Source organism: Phallusia mammillata, chromosome 1 (genome assembly GCF_965637545.1).
Source record: "Phallusia mammillata chromosome 1, kaPhaMamm4.hap1.1, whole genome shotgun sequence".
Taxonomy (NCBI): Eukaryota; Metazoa; Chordata; class Ascidiacea; order Phlebobranchia; family Ascidiidae; genus Phallusia; species Phallusia mammillata.
In genome coordinates this window covers 8,147,688-8,165,362 of record NC_137252.1, presented here as the reverse complement: position 1 = coordinate 8,165,362, position 17,675 = coordinate 8,147,688, and the positions used below count along the sequence as shown (strand labels likewise).

Sequence of the window (17,675 nt, the reverse complement as noted above, 5' to 3'; positions counted from 1 at the left end):
TTTCAATTGATCAATCTGGAACTGAACCTCCTGTTATATGCTTTGTTAAACCTCATCTTTATTTTCACTTTTCTGAAACGTGCAAGCAATCTTTCGAAGTTTACAGCTAATACAAATGAACTAATAACTGACATAGACTTGGTACTCTGTTTTTGGACATCTGAAACGAAACTTGGCAAAAAGTTTTTATTGAACACGAAAAGTGAAGTACAAAAACACGGTTTGGAAACTTGGCGCGGTCTAAAACAAAACAAAACGCAAAACCCAAACTCCACCGTCGAATAGAAAATACAACTGGCTGTAACGAATTTGTCAAAAAACTCCGTCATCTTTTAACGCACACGAAAAAAACAATATTTTGCCTGTAAGACTTTTTGGTGAACCACCATGTACTACTGACGAAAATGGGAAAATAGAAATCTTACGCGGGCCCGACGAACGTCTCGAAGCGTTGTGAAAGGAACAAGGCAGTGTGATAGTGCAATGTAAAGCGGCGATATCAACCACGACCGGTGCGCCATGCCTAAAAAACAAAGCGTGAAGCGAAAGTAAAAAAAATGCGACAACTGCTCAACAACCGTTGGCTTTTTTGGCAAAGAAACGAAAAAGCCGTAGATAGTGGTAGTGAGAAAACAACAACAAAGTATGGTATATTTTGTATGGGCACGCTTGCAATAAACGCAGGCACAAAACAAAGTAGTAAAAAAGGAAAAACATTCATTCATAGGATTGTTTCAAACAAGCTTTCACTGTCGTTTGCGTTGACGCTGGAATCAGCATTCACTTCCAATGGCTCTTTGCCTTCACTGCTATGCACGTTATTTACAGGGATCTTGTTGTTACAAATCAAAGGCGGTTCCTGCGTGTTGGCATTTGCTCTCCACGGGTGCTCAGCCTCAGAATTATCATTCTGGAGACGAACTTTTTCTTGGACTTCAGAAATCACTGTAGTGGTTTTGGCACTTCTTGATATCACCACATTGTTGTGATTGTTGTTCCACGTCATTACGTCGTTGTTAGTGACGTTATTATGGGGGTTTGTGACGTGATTCCACTGCATATGCGTCAAGGGTGTGGTGTCTGCGGGGCGCGATTGACTTTGGGGTGGGTGGCTGTGCTGCGATGCCATACCCACCAATGAGAGCACCGCTTCCTCTGTTGCAATCCGCCGTTCCGCTTCGGCGAGCAGGTCGTCAGTGGTGTGACGTATTTCGTCCAGCAATGATCTGCTGCTTGATGAAGGTGACAAGTTTCTAGACGAAATTGGCGAGCACGAGGCTGTAGTGGAAGACTTCAAGGACGGAGAGTCAAGCTCTTCCGAAAGCGTCTCGTTACACGTGAGGTCAATGGAGGTCATTCTGCCTGTGGTGCGCGACGGCGGTCTGCTGTCGGCTCCGTCAGAGTCGGAATTCACAACGCCAAGTAACGCCATATTCTGGGTCTCGGATAGCGCCGCCATAGTAAAATCCAGGAGCTGCGCTTTGGGCTCATCCTCTTTTGTCTTCTGACGTTTCACCGGGCGCGTGACGTCATCTCTGACGAGCGGCGAATTGTGACGTTGTCGACTGGGCTTCTTCCGCTTGGCGGCGCCCCCGTGAAACTCGTTGGCGTCGCTTTTACGTGCCATGGCAGCTTCAATGACGCTGCCGCTCTGGACGGGAGAGCAACCTCTTAGTGGAGTCCGGCTTCTCGAGTTCCTGGCACGTGACCCCTGCTCTTCATCGTCGTCTGCTCTGTCTTTTTCACTTATCGGTTTCCGTTTTGCCTGACGTTCTTTCTGCCTCTGCGAAAATCTACACAAAATGTATTTTAAGTTATTTCTTGGTTTTCGGATTTTGTAGTAAAAACGTTGTGTTGGTAATGATATATCCGCCATGGATGTATATTAAAGAGACCAGTAACAAAAATGATGATTAGACGGCATGATTTAATGAAGACACGTAATAACTTATTATGAATCAAGGGAACATCAGTCGTCGTGTTAACCAAGTAGAGTACGGTATAACTTTGATAATGTAAAATCCTAAAAAAAACAATCTACAACTTGGGGAGTTCATTGACGTTTAAATTTTGGTAAGGAACATTAACTGCAATGACATGTTACCTGGTGGGTTTCATATCATCCGTGTTGTTAAAATCTCTGTCGTCATCCGAATACATTTCTGTGACGTCGCCATCGTTAATTGATGACGTGGCAGATGCACCGTGAGAACTAAATCAACACAAGATACAGGAATTGCAAAAAACTAACTATTTAACAAAAAATCGCAAGGGACAGTACTTGTTTTAACCAACATTAGTAAAAAATTATTTGTACAAAGACGTTTAATAAATTGAAAAAATACAAACACAAATGCAACAACATATTTTTTACCTATTGCTCTCTGATTTCTCAACAAGCCCGTGCCGTTGACCTCTAGCACCATCTCGCGGCAACAACACATCCGGTCGCTTGCGCTCATCCGATTTCGTCTCGGGTTCATACGAAGCGTGTTTAGTTGCGACCTCCTTTTTCTTATGCGTGGATGAGGACCTAGATCTTCTTCTTGGCTCTCCTTCCTCTTTGTTCTTCCTGCAAGTGCGCCGAGGGCGGTCGCCGAACCTGCCAGTGACGTCATCGTTGTCGTCAAACGCGTATACGTCATCTTCAGTTGGCTTAATGTCCGGGCGGCGTTTGGCCTCGCGTAGGACGGCCGCAGTTTTGTGCCACATTCGCTGCTCAGATTCTGAAAAATTTGAGGGAATGCAGAAGAACGTTTAAATGCTGATTCAAACCAAGACAGCGGCTCTTTGACTTGGCCATATAAACTCACTTTAAAAGATCCAATTAGTTTCTTGTATATTTACCTTGTGCTCTGCCCTGTGGTTCCAACATAGCGAATTGTGGCAGACAGAAAAGAAATTCGATGCAACCGAATTTTACAACCGATCCGTGGTGTAAGATTGCTGGACCTGTAACAATATCATTTACGATTAAAGTCAAGTTTTAAAGACTGAGAATCAATGTACGATCTGTAGTTTGACACAGTTTCGTCATACAAACAGACTGTTTATCACTGCGTTTCGTCCGGGGGCGCTTTCTGATCTAAAAGACTGGTAGGCACTAAAACATAAATATATACTTGTTTTTTTACCTTCCCAGCCAGACACTACTTTATCCTGTTGCTCGGCACATCCACAAGGCTCCACCTTTTCAGGTTTCTCTCCAACAGGCGATTTAAAGCGGAAAGTAGCTTTCGATGTCGACGCCTGAGATCTTAGGTTTGGTCGGCGACTTTGAGTTCCTGCAAAAAAAAATAGGTCTGACTCTATGTGGAAATAATGTATCAATGCTAAGGGTACTGTCGTCTTTTTAATTCGTGCTTACTGCTTAGCTAAAGGTTGGTTTAGCTTAGCGTTACTGTTTAGGCTTGTAGATGGAGAAAGAGCGGCTATATGACTTTTGTTGCCTGAAAGCGTTGTATACAATTAGACGGGGACGGAAGTGTTAATAGGGTTGTGGAATCGGGGTTGGGAACTTTTTTGGCGACTTTCGGACTCTTTTGTTAAAAACAGCAATAAATTGGTCACGGGCAACAAAGACTTTGTTTTTGCTTGGAGTTGGAGTTTGGAAAAATATAAGCGACTCCCAAGCCCTGGTTACTATCACTAAAATTAGAATTGGTATTGAGTGGCATAATGTAAAACAAACGTTACAACAAAATGTTTATGGACAAAACTATTGCTAAAAACTATCTGAAAGAATTATTTTTTACATGTTTAAGTTGCACATTATAGGACTGATCAAGCAAATTTAGTTTGAAAGTCAAATAAAAAAAATATATTTGTTCACTTGCAACAAAAATTTAATGTATAACACAGGGTTCGGATTTCAAGAAAACGACACAGACAACATTTATTGGGTAACACTACAAAAAATCTTACCGGACTTTTTCTTTACCAGCCGTTTAATAGCTCTGGTGAGTGGCGTCATCTTGTTTCTATGGCGTCCGCGTTGTAGCGACCTAGGCACCTTTTCGAACACGTTGGCGCCAAACTTAATGCCGTCAACGATGGTGTCGCCATAACATACAAGCTCGTATTGCTCGGTAAGCTGGGAATGAAATAGGCGGTGGAAATTTTGCAAATCTATACACTGACATGCTGATGAAGTACGGAATCATAAAAAATCACCGAAGCATGTGTTTTACTGTAGTGCTATGCATGAAAGACTTCATAAATGATAGGGATGGGCTAGTCAAGCCAGTCTCAAACTCGGTTTTCGGGGCCGCATGCGGCTCCCAACTACTTATTTTGCGGCTTGCACCAGACCTCAGAAAATCACCAAACATTGCCATTTTAGCTTTCAAAGTCATATTCTTTAGTGATTTTCTCAAGATTTCGTTTTTCTGCAGCTCCCTACACACTTAAAAAATACCTTTTGGACCCGACAATAAAAAAGTTTGAGAACCACTGCTCTAACTACTTGGCCAAAAATGTCAATTTGAAAAAAATCGATTAATTTATTACTACCACGTCGAAATTCTATGTAGTCACATTTGGCTTGCTGCCAAAGCATGCATTGAAGTGAATAACTTATTGATCAGTTAAACCAGTGGTTCTCAAACTTTTTTTGTTGCGACGCCTCTGGAAAAGTTTTCTGGTCTTGCGACGCACCAGCAAATAAAAGATAATGAGGAAACTTATTATTAAAGCTGTGTTTATTGATACAACAACAAAAAGCCACGAAACGGAACTATTCTGCGACGCCCTTGGAAAATTGAAACGACGCACCAGGGCGTCGCGACGCACAGTTTGAGAACCACTGAGTTAAACGAACAACCCTTCCATGTGACCAGGCTTTTATACACACGCTTAGCTTACATGAAAATACCTTAAAAGTCGCTAAAATGATATAGTTGTTGGGCGCTTGCACGTAACGGTATTTTTAACGCTGAAATATTTAATTACCTTGTCGAAAAATACACAAGCATGTCTGGCCTTGACAAAGTTGCAGTGTTGGACAGAAGAGAGAACGAAGTCACAATCTTGAACTGTCCCAATAGTATAAGATCTGTACCACAAAAAAATTTACTTTAATTTAAAAAGATCTGTAAGATAAGAAATTTAAAAAGATCTGTACCACAAAAAAACTTATTTTAAATTTAAAAAGATATATAACACAAGAAATTAAAAAATAATAGTTTATAAAATTTACCTAACTTGATGGCCCATTCAGAGTAGTAAACGGGCCTGAATTTCAAGCCCGCTGACTTACAACCCTGGGCCCATTGGCAAAGTGCCACACTAGTTGAGAAACACTGTTATGAGAAGTAAACATCAATCTTACCTGTAATACATTTTCTTTCTTTTCCCTGTCTCCATGTGGTAAAACACAGCACGAGCAGGAAGTATCTGTTTAACATTGCTTTGATTCAAGTCCAACACTTCTGTGCTCTTTCCCGTCTGTGTGTCTTCGGCCATTTTAGTTTTATTTTCGAACTGCTGACGGGAGGAACAGTTTGAGGATGATGCTTGTAACTTGTGATGTACAGAGCTGCTTTCTTTTTCCAGGTGTGATGTTGGTTTTGTTGCATCAGGTAAAATTGAATCGATATCGAGCTGTGAATTGCAAAAATGAAAATTATTTCAAATGAAAACCACTGGGTCATATGGAGTCAAACTTTGGATAACTGATTGACATGTTTGAAAATTTGAAATAAGTTTAAAGCACCCTTTCTTGACCCAACGGCTGGAACAAAAAAAACATGCAAAATTATACTGCCAGAGAACTTTGAGGATAAATTTAACATTGAAATCAGCACAGTATACCAAAGAAAGGTTAAAAATAAAAACCTATGGCAAAGACTTGTGAGACTTAGCAAAGGGAAACTAAAGAAGACTTAAATCAATAATGTCAGTGCAACGGTTAATTGTGGAATCAACTTACAAATGATTGGTTTACAGTGATTACCTAACTTTGTGCTCATGCGAAATGCAGTACCATTCAAATACAAGTTTTTACATAAGTGTAGCAAGGCTAAATTTGAGGCCCCAATAAAATAATGTATGTGCAACTCTGTTGCAGTTTTGTAATAAGCCCTAATCCACCATCAACCAATGATATACAAAATCTCTGAGGCAAAAACATCAATAATACTTCGATATAACAAATGCGGAAAACTTATTGTTACCTGGTCTGTGGACAGAATATCTCTTAGTCGTTGCATGGCAAGTGCCTTAATTAACCTGTCATCCAACATTTTCAGCTGCTTGGAATCATTCGTTCCTGCAAGGCGCTCTGCTAGTTTTTTCATCACCCACTTTACCGGCTCAGGGTGACCTGAAAATCAAAAATAATTAAATATTATAATTGATCAAATAATATTTTCGGAAGTTCAGCATGTGTATTAAACACCATAAACCTGTTTAACCTGCATAAATTTGTAAATAATCTTTTGACTTAAACTTTTGATTTATGGTAGCCCAAAGATTTAGGAGTTGGCTTAAGCTACTCAGACTTGAAGGGTTGTGAGTTCTAATTTCCCCTTGACACTTATATGCCCTAAAACAGCAACTGAAGAGCAATTGCTCAGACCCAGTAAACCTTAAAGGGGTTAAAGCTAGCTTAGTAACCCCAAGACCCTTCATAAAAAATCAATCGTATACAACTTGCCATGGACAAAATCTTTACCAAAAAGACATGATTTCATTGACCCCCAATGGAATTTAATAGCAAGATTAAATGCTAAAATTAACATCATTAATATGATAAAAAGAAATCTGAAATTAAAAACCTTTAACATCATTTACCTGTAGACTGAAAATTTCCGCCATGGGAATCCTTCATTCCATTCAGATCCATAGAATCGATAACTTTGTTCTTTTCCACGTCTTGCTCCTCCGAATCGAAGCAAGTACTTATTCGAGAAAACATTTTCTGCGCTTGATGACTTGACGACTTCGAAACATAAGTGGAATTCGAGCCAGATTCCACTTTTATTTGTCCGTTAAGTTGACACAAAGGCTTGAATTCTAGTTTTGTGAAAGGCCGATCAGGTAGTAATACTGGTTTGTAAATTGTAACACTGTCCGCTCGCTTTGGTCTTTTAAGGTCATTATCATTAGTTATGTGGGCAACAGGGTCAGAATTTCTTCGTTTTAGTGTTGCAGGGTGCGTAGCGATGGACTGGTCAACAGCAGATGTCTCATTCTGTCCGTCATTGGAGTTTGTAGATAGTTCCTTTGCTGGTAATACTGCTCCATAGCCGACACATGCATTGCGTGCCAACTCTTGAAGTTTCTTTGGTGTGTGTTGTCCAATATTAGAAGGACTAATCGCTTTTGATATTTTGTTTCGCTCAAGATGAAGAGCAATCTCAGTTTGAAGATGTACAACAGATTTAAGCCACAAATCTTGCTCCTCGTCAGAAGATCTTGGAGGTTGAGTTTCTGAAGATGTTCCGATTGACTTCTCAGATGGAGGATTTGTAAGGGTGACAGAAGTTGGGGTTGATAGATGAAGGTAGTCGGCAGGAGGTGGGGGCGGGTTTAGGGGGCTTCGATAGTGATCTTTGATTGACCGCGGGACCCTCGTTCTTACTTTCCTGGTGAAGTGATTACTTTTTGGCTTGGGTGGGAAAGTTCTGTTAAAACAGGTTAAATTAAAACTGGTTTACATTATATAGCCTAGCATGAAATTTTTCAAGCACAATAAAACTCTGCTATATTATGTGCCATTGTTTACTCAGGCGACAAACATATTTTACAACTTTTAGGTCTCGACTGGGCAATGCATTCTATTGGAATTGGAAACATGCAAAAATACAACTAGAAGAGTGGCTTTCTGATATACTTCCATTTTATATATTCTATACGATATTTACCAATTTACTATACACATCATTTGATCTACACATATGATTGTTTTTGTAAACAAAAACTAATGGGTCCCCACACGCATGTTTGTGCGGATTTACGGTAAACAAATGTTGCGGTGATTTTTACATTCTTAAGGACAAATTTTTAGAAAGCATTAACCCAACAATAAAAAAAATTGTTCGTATTCTTTTTGCACTATTATTGTCATATAATTACAAAAACTTTAAAAAAGAACAAAAAAAATAATTTCAATTGATTCTCTTGCTTTGACCCAGATATTGTGGTCCAAGGTCAGGTTTCAAACACATTTTTTTCTAGAAAGCTGTAACAGTTGTGTTACACGCCAAACGACTGTTTGACCTTTTGACACCGTTTTCAATAGCACGCCGTCATTCGTGTTCAACAATACTGTTAAGCCTAATTTATACATGCCTTGAGTATTGACTCCTAAATTGATTGTTAAAAAAACGCTACGTTATGAAGAAAGTTCTGAGCTGTGTTTGTAATACCGACTAGTTGACCTTAAGTAACCCGTGATCATGCGGCGGCCAACCTGACAGCGAGCATTTAAAAAAACATTTATTTGGCAAAAAAGTCAAGTTAATTTTTTCATCTTAACTTTTATTAACAAAGTTTTTCTTGACATATACAAAACCGAAGCACGGTTATTAGGCTTAAATCACGTCATAGGTGTAAAACCTTCGCCAAAACTAAAAATGTGAGTGATAACTTAATAAAACGACACTCTCTTGGTACTTCTGCCTACAGTGTCTTTCTTGACCAAACGAGCGTTAGACACATTTACGTTTCGGGGGGCTGTGGGTGAATCTCTGGGTCATACGGGGTCAAAATTCACATGGACCATCTTTAGACCAATATCTGTAATGTGTGTAAAATTGAAAAAGTTTGAACCATTCTTTCTTGACCAAAACGTGGGAACAATAGCCGCGCTAAAAATTTCACGTTTTGGGGTGCTGTGGGTGAACCGAGGGATCAAACGGGGTCAAAATTCACATGGACCATCTTTAGACCAATACCTATTATGTGTGTAAATTTGAAAAAGTTTGAACCATTCTTTCTTGACCAAAACGTGGGAACAAATCCGTGCTAAAAATTTCACGTTTTGGGGGGCTGTGGGTGAACCGAGGGATCAAACGGGGTCAAAATTCACATGGACCATCTTTAGACCAATATCTGTAATGTGTGTAAATTTAAAAAAGTTTGAACCATTCTTTCTTGACCAAAACGTGGGAAAAAATCTGCGTTAGAAAGAAAAAAAAAAAAAAAAAAAAAAAAAAAAAATAGACAAAAACAATATGTGTCCCCTTCAGGGGAAGGGGACCCATAATTACAATACTCTCGAAAAATACCAAAATGTGGTCAGCAAATAGGCTGCCACTGTCAGTTGACACAGAAATAGAAAAGAATAATGGACGATTCTCACAAAACGACCTACAAAAAAACAAGTAGATGTACCTGTGACATTTTTTGAGAAAGTTAATTTGCACATCATTCTGGTCGATCCTTTTGTTGAACAAATCATAGATTTTTGTGCGCTTGGTGAGCTGACAGCTATGTGGATCCAGCTACAAAAAAACGTAACATTTTCACACTAAATCCTTTTTTATGTAATTGATAAAAAAAGGTTACATTTTATGTTCTCATATCAAACACCAAATTTTACAGAATAAAAAGAATTTTGGTCCAAGTGAGCTTACTAATTTTCGTTCGGCATGATTCGGGCACATCCATCTGCCACTAGGTGGATTAGTGAGAGGAGGGTCAAGGCAATCGGGATGAAACACAAGCGGACAATAGTCGCAATGAATGAGGGCAGCCACTCGACAGGATCTGTTAAAAAAATAATTGATAACTGTAATATTATTGTTTGGGTATTTTTGAATACAGTCTAATCCTCTTAATCGCAAAAAAAGCTGAACAGTAGCCAAGAAATATGTTCAGTTATTTGCACAAGAAAGCTAGGCAATTTTGCTTTGGGATTAACCATATTTGTCTGTACTGCTGTTTCCAATTAACCACAAATTTTGTTTTAGTATACAAAAAGCTCAATAAGAACCCTTGCAACATCAAAAAAAATTCAGCAGATAAAAACAAAAAGTCAAATAAAAACATGAGTTTACTTGGAGCAGATGAAGCAAAGTTTTGCAGGTAGAGGTACCAGACCATTTGAATCAATTTCATGGGTTGACTTCTTGGATCGACCCATACCTCGACCATCAGAGCGTTTCTTTTTTGATCCTTAAAATGTATGGCAAATTTGATAAGTTGATAAATTAGGCAATTTTAAGGATCTCACAGCTCCAATGTACTATTGCTTAATATTGTGATTGAATACTTGCATTAATTTAAAAAAAAAGGCAAATGCCAGGGTTGGGCTGTTAAAAATAGTTTTTAATTCTGGAGTTATATTAGAACAAGTCCTACTTTTTATGCTTATTTTTTTTCCTTTCTTGGCATATATGAGCTGCACTAAAATGTGTAACAAATGTGATTTTTATCTTAATACTTAAACAAACAGAAAGACTGATGTGTGTTTAGATATTGCCTAAGATTGTTAAAAAAAAATATTTAAAAAAATTGTACGAAAGTAAATGAGTAAAGTTAGAAAGTTTGACAAAATCCAATTTCCATTTACCATTTCAATTTTTCAAAATTGGTGGTTTAAGATTTGAATCTGGTGAAGTCAATATTTCGAATTTCTCATGCTAAGAAAATACCTAATATATTAAGCATTATTGTACCTGGCAATGGGGCATTCAGCAGGTACTCATTTGGCAGTTCAAAGAGTGTGGTGTTGTCCATGGATGCAGCTGCTATCAGCATACCAAATGGATTGTCCAATGTTACACTGGGTTTCGACAGTTCAGGATCACACTGAAACAAAACACAAAAATTTGCAATGTCAGTTACCACAAAATAAACAATGTTTGCGATAAATTACCTCCAAAATGGCCTTTTGCCCTCTTGTGGTGGCCTTAATGACAGTTTTTCTCCAGTCTTTGTCATAGACGGAACCAGAATTAGAGGCAGAATCTGCTGGTTGGTACAGTTCAGGTTTGAGTGCCGATTTTGCTGGTGTTTGGCTAGGACCTTGAGATGATCTTCGCCTTGATGTTGTTACTACTTGTTGTAGGGTTGGTGATGATGAAGGAGTTGGTCTAAGTTTAAAATTTAAAGAATAATTAAAAAAATCATGAAATAAACGTTATTTGTTGGTCTGTTTTTACAGTTCATTTTTACACTGATGGTGCATAAAAATTGATAATATTTTTGGTTGAATAGCCCATGATGTCAACCCTTAAGCTAACAAATGTCAATTTGATATGTGACGTTGTTCTAAATACAGCAGACCTCAAACAGGACTCGATTAATCTGGATCTTCACCAAAATTGGTCAAAAAACAAGGTACGAAAAATCTGTAATGTGGTAAGGCTTGAACTAATTGACATCAGTTTATCGGAAACTTCACCTAATCCACACAATTTTTGAGTTCAAATGGGTCAGGATTACCCGAGGTTTACTATATGAATAAAATCTACAGAAGCAAATAACTTGCTAACTGCATAGACAGGAAGGGGTGACACAGTGCTATTGATAAAGGCATTGGTTATATTCTATTCTTATTGATTACACTGAATTTGCTGAATTGTAAAAGCAGGTCCAAATTCAATCAGAACAATTCAATCACTTACCGCTTCTGACCGTCCACTGTATTTGGTAGCACAGCATTTTTTTCATCATTGCGTTTTACATTTAAAACATTCTTGTGGTTTTGCAAGGTTTCTTGCAGTGGTTTTGGAAGACAGCCAAGATCGTCCTGGTGTTGTTTTAGCAAACTTAAGGCTGTGTGAGTCAGAGTATGGCGGTGGTGTCCATCATTGACCTACACAGTTGTATTGATTTTTACAAGCTTTTTTAACAAGTCAAAGATGTATGTGTTGGGTATTGTGAAAATATTTCAATTCAGCTATTTGGAAAACCATTAAAATACAATTTATGTCCCTAAGGTAAAGGATTTTGTCATTTCTAGTGACTTGCCTTCTCCAAGATTTTCATCTTTAGCTATTACTAAACATTGGGGTATCATGTGATCTACAGTACAATGTCACTGCAATCAAATTTTTATAGGCTTTTAAGTAAAGAACTTTGTCATTTCTTGTTAGCTTGCCGTTTTTATTGAATTTCAAAAACTTTATTTGAATTTCAAAAGTTTATTTTGTACACATACCATATTGCTGTGACTCAAGATAGTATTAACATAAACTTTAGTCAAGTTAAGTTCTTGCATAAATTATTACAAAACAGGGAAGACAGCTTATAAATACCACCGACAATATCCAGCATCTGGTTTCTTACATACCTTGATGTTGCCTGTAACCACACATCGATGGCAAGCCCACTCCCCTGGGGGAACCTTGTCTTCGTCTAAAGGGGGATTGCTACAAAAAATAGCACAGTGATGTTGTTTTAGTCCTTACTGTGTATATTTCAACACACTAAGGCCTAAACTTGCCATATATTTTAACAATTTTGTACATAATCATAGTAAACTGAAGCTTTCAGCATACTTAAACCAATCTGTGTGTTTCTTTTTGCAATTTATTGTAAATAATATCGATTTCGTGGATTTAATGGCATCCTCATTTCTAAGCAAGAACATAATGAATAAACAAATGAACATAATGGATTTTGTACATTATGAATGTATTCAGTTAAGATGAACATAACTGGGATCAGCCCTAAAGCATTTATGTAGACCAGCGTTCATGGCACACTTATACATAAATCATAATATGCCATTAAAGATGACATACAGAATCAGCCGGTCACCAAGCATTTCCATAGGCAAGGTAAATAGTCATAAAAGCATGTCCATTTTGTTGGCAATTATCATGAAGTACAGTCAAACATTTGTGTTTGGAATTGTTGTTAGCAATTTACACGACATAAAATCAAACATTTGTGTTTTGCAATTACTGTTACCAATTTTCACGAAGTAACGTTAAACATCAAACTTTTAACAAATAAAGGCTTATTCGTTCTTGGTATCTTACCAGCACTGTAAATGGAAAGCAGCAGGGCAGCAATCACAGCACAATAGGTCACCTCCCTCTCCACAAGCATCGCATGTTTCATGATTACATCGCCTTCTCCACATTTCACGCTCAGCAGCTTTCCTTTTGCGCTCTTGCCTTGCTCCCTCCTCACTGAATGGGGGAGCTATCAACTGTTGAATTTTCTAAAACAAAGAGTGAAATCGTACAGGTTTTTGATTACATAGTTACCTATGCAAATACTAACCACAATTTACTATCCTTACACTGAGGAATTTAAACAAAAACAAATTTATGTGATTAAAAATTCTGTTAGGACAGGTACATTCAAATTGAGGTTTACAAAAAAAAGTATCTTGTTACTATTAAATTGAACATACAATGCACTGTAGTTTGTTGCTGTAGTTAGGCCAACATGCTGATTATTTCTAACTTTGCTAACACTGTAAAAAGCTTATTGTATTGTATTATACCTCAATTCAAATGATAATTTTATTTCAAGACTTCAAATTACCTCCATTAATCCACCAGTGTAATCAATATCATAGCATTGCAAAGGTGCATGCGTCATTTTGATTATAGAATTGTTGTATTCTTTCCTCTTGGATCAATTAGCCACAAATACAACAGGTGTAGAAAGCTTATGACAAATTAAGTAGCATGTTACAATAACATTAGAAGCATCTGACCTACATAAAACACTGAATTTCAACACAAAAGCAATATTTTTTGACAAAAAACTTTCGTTTTAAATATTTAGGACTAAAAATTGACATAACTTAAAAGCAATTATAAAATGTCCGGCAAAATTTTGCATAAACTATAAAAATACATCAAAAAGATACGGTTTTATAGAAAAATCTCTGCGTTGTCTAGTCTATCTGCTAGTAAGTTAGCAAAGTACATTCAAAAATAGTTTCAACCTTCCGAAATTTTTTTTGATTTGGCGCGCGTGGTTGTTTTAACCTTCAAAACTTTATTGAAGTGTTTAACACAGAAATTAATGCTTCAAAGTCATTAATTTCATTTTTTAAAACTAACAATCATAAACCAGATAGAAGTTTCAGACAGACAAACGCCAAATCTGTCACAAAACAACAACTAAAATCCATCTTTGCAAAAGTAATTCTCAACACGAACTTCATGCCAAATTCGTAAGTTAAACAAAAAAGACAGCGACACTTAGAGGACAATGCCCTGAGGGAGCCTTAATCTCAAATCCATAACTCTTTTATAATTTGTATCAAAACTTTTTGGAAAATGATAAAACTTTAAGGTTAACAAACTTGCAACATATCAGTCGAAAAAAATCAAGACAACTTATTTTGCCAAAAAATAGAATCCAAAAATAATCAAAATAAGAGTACTTTTATTGAAACAAAATTATTAATCTGGCTCCCAATTTTGGTATTTAGTGCCACAAGTGAGCAAAATTTTTTTTTTTTCAATATAAGGGGTATCAAAAAACGAGAATAATCACACATGCTAATAAAAGTCAAAGTTGTTTTTTGAATTCTACTGTACTTAAATTATTGCATTGAAACCAGATTTGTTAAAAGGTATGTACGTTACCCACTACAAAAATTTTACACAATGAATGTAATCGAAAAAAAAAAAAAAAACTGTACAAGATTGGACAAAAAAATAAATGCAAATTTGTTTGCAGTACAAAGTTTATTACCAATTGTGATGGGTTTGGGACAAGATTTGTAGAATACAAATTACTACAAATTTGAAAGGTATCAAGCAACAATGCGAAAGATTTCGTAGCAAATTTGTGGTTTGCACAAGAGGCAAAGCAAAATTCATTTCAGGCAAAGCAAATTATTTCAAAAAAGACAGAAACGTACGTTTTGTGGCTTACTCCAGCTGCACAACCAAAGCTTGTTACAAAACTCGTTTATTTAACCTCGAGCTACATGTGATCGCTCCCGGAATGTGGCGAAGTTGATGACCTGCTTTGTAGAAAAGCCAAACAGGACAGATCCGCTGATTATAGGAATTCCTGTTTAACGCGACACGGTTTGCAGGAAGCCGTGATGGCACCGGTTATAGTTTAACCTCCGGCTATACTAAAAAGCAATTGCATTCGCAGAGGTTTTACTTTGATATAGCTTTAAATAATAAAAAACTGTTAACTGTGGTTCATTAGGCAGTATTGTGAATCTAAACAAAAATATTCGAATTTTAACCATTGTTTGTTTGTTGCGTAACCCCGTATTGTTACGTCATAGTGAAATCAATCATATGTCGGGAGTGTTTGAAAGGTCAAGATTGACGAATGTAATGTCATCGGGTGTTGTTTACCATTTTGTAGCATCAGATTTACGCGTATCCTCTGTGACTCATTTTTACAAAGGTGCACGGGGTATGCATCCCTTTGCTAGCGACAAACCATCAGGTTCAATATACATTCTGAACTGCAGCAGTAAAATAGATTAGTTGTTTCTCTTTAGCCTAATTTGACTCAACGAACAGCTTGAAGACGTAATCGTAAGTGTTTAACACCGTAAGACTGTTGTATTAAATTAGCTGTAATTTATACAAACAGCAAGGCGTGGGGAACGTTTAATTACTACAGTCAGAAATCACAAAATTAAAGGAAAGGCCAACAGCTTATTTGGCAGTGAATTTGACAAAACTGCTTTTGTACAGTTATTTAGAACACGAAAAGTCTTATTAAAGCATTTCTTTGAACTTTATTTTCTAAATACAAGCAGAAAATGGTATTTTATATTATCTTTGAAGTGCGTGGTTGGTAAATAGGAGTGATTAGACAATGTTTTAGGATTTTTCAACGTTGTCGCTTCCAGCAAAACAAAAACGCGTTTATGAGTCACAAATAAGAATAGAAGCTTTACAGATCAGGTATTATGGCCTCAAACACGAACAGCCTTAAGTTTAAACCGCCTTCTTACTTTCTGTATACAGGTACTTGTTCAAACTGACCTAATATTCAGCAGAGGTGGCAGATATTTAACTGTTTTTCATAAACCGTGTCGTTGTAAAACTGTTTAAAGTGAAGGACTGAGTGTTTTTTATCCGAGCTGTTTAAGGCACAGGTGGACAAACTTAACTCCTTTAAATTACACAATAATGAGTCTGGTCTTCGCAATACAAAATTTAACCAAATTTGTCGTTCAACTGGTGTGATTCTAAAGAAAATACTAGTTGTTTTTTACAAAATTTGTCATCTCAAGTTTCAAGGCCTTTTCAGCAAGGGCGCAACTCTACAGATTATGAATAATAGCGAAAATGAACGCAGTTCATGTATTGGCAAGCGGGTATATGCTGTTTTGCAATCAGTTTTCGCAGTGTATTAGAAATTCCATGTAGCGTTAATCAGAACGATCGCATATTTGCAGCAAGTGCATATTTCTACTGGCAGGGGGTCAAGAAAACAAAACGCGATGCGAATCAATGTGCTAGCGATGGAAAATTTCAAAGAATACTTTGCATACAAAGTAGAAAGATTTTTTTCACAGACAAAGGCTTCGGTGTAATTAGGCGCTTTACGACATTAATGAGTTGTTTGCTTCGCATTGTCAGCTTCCTTTGATTATTGGGCTTTGATAATTAATAACCGATTGAAGGTATTGCATGATGTGATTTTGATGTTCGGAATTTGATTTTGCGGTTATCCAATCACAGAAGTGCTTTGTTACAAAACAGGCGCAGTTCTTAATTAGCACGACATGCTTACGGCAATTGTTGATAATTTTAATCGGAAATTTGTAAACATTTCCGTTCATTAAGATTCAGAAAATCGTGCACTAATTTTTTACTCCAAATATTAATGAATCAATAAAACAACACACATTAACTGTCAGAGTTTAAATAAAAAGTATAAGTGGGTAAACAAGTAACAAATTGAACCTATCGGCATGGGCGGCACGTGCCCCCTCTGCGGACGCCCATGCGTATCGGGTTCAAACACTTTTTGGTTGTGTTTTTTTCTGTCCAAATTACAATTGAAAAAGTTAAAACAATGTGAAGAGTGTCAAATGGGTTATTGTTCAGTTTTTACCATTTCGCTATAACGAAATGGACTTCTCTCTTCCTTTATGGACAGAGCACTTTTGGGATTATGTGCTGTCAGGTTAATATATTTATTCATATCTAATAATATGCTGTTGATGGTAATTCAGCAGCGCAGCATATCAGATAAAATCCTAATATAGTTTGTCAGTTAGAAGGCTAAAAACCACAATGCGTAAACTGTCAGCGAGTATTTCCTAAACGGTCGTGTACATTGACCGCAAAACGAACGCGCTATGTGGATATGGCAGCGCCCTGATCGGGTTGGCGTAAAGCGTTCCGGAGGACAACGTGGCGCTCATTGGATTGCGGTAAGGTTCGACTGATAGTTGGTACACGGCCGACCTCAAAGATAAATAATTGATTCTTCGTTTTACGCGTGTTACGAATTAGCGTCAAGCGAGCGTTTGAGTGGACTGATGATCTGATCTCGCGTCTAAGCTTATTTGCTCTGAGCGCCATTAATAATAAACACCCGCAGCGCCTTAGGTGGTTAAAGCACGTTTAGTGGAGATTACCAGCAATAGGAGACGGATGCTACACTCCAGCGCCGAGGACTTGATGGCAAGGAATGTGTTTGATCAAAAGTGGGGCTAAGGACCCTTATGCAAAATGCTCATAGGGTTGGTATTAAAAAAATACAGGTTTTGGAAGTCGGAGAATAGTGCACAAAAATTTATTTGAAGTTTTCTCTGTTCATAC

At 37.4% G+C, this 17,675-nt stretch overlaps 1 protein-coding gene across 1 annotated transcript; it reads right to left on the bottom strand.

The window, feature by feature from the left end:
• Window positions 1-171: 171 nt before the first annotated feature.
• Window positions 172-13,650, bottom strand: LOC145229291 (PHD finger protein 12-like). Its single transcript, XM_080094604.1, has 19 exons — window positions 13,450-13,650; window positions 12,936-13,120; window positions 12,242-12,320; window positions 11,574-11,764; window positions 10,823-11,039; window positions 10,623-10,755; window positions 10,002-10,119; window positions 9,579-9,711; window positions 9,337-9,446; window positions 6,793-7,625; window positions 6,174-6,322; window positions 5,330-5,601; window positions 4,951-5,053; window positions 3,925-4,093; window positions 3,135-3,284; window positions 2,848-2,952; window positions 2,375-2,726; window positions 2,105-2,212; window positions 172-1,793 (listed from the first exon to the last, which is right to left on the bottom strand). Exons 1-19 carry the CDS (start codon window positions 13,504-13,506, stop codon window positions 722-724), a joined length of 4,536 nt encoding a protein of 1,511 aa, XP_079950730.1. The 5' UTR covers window positions 13,507-13,650; the 3' UTR covers window positions 172-721.
• Between the last annotated feature and the right edge of the window lie 4,025 nt (window positions 13,651-17,675).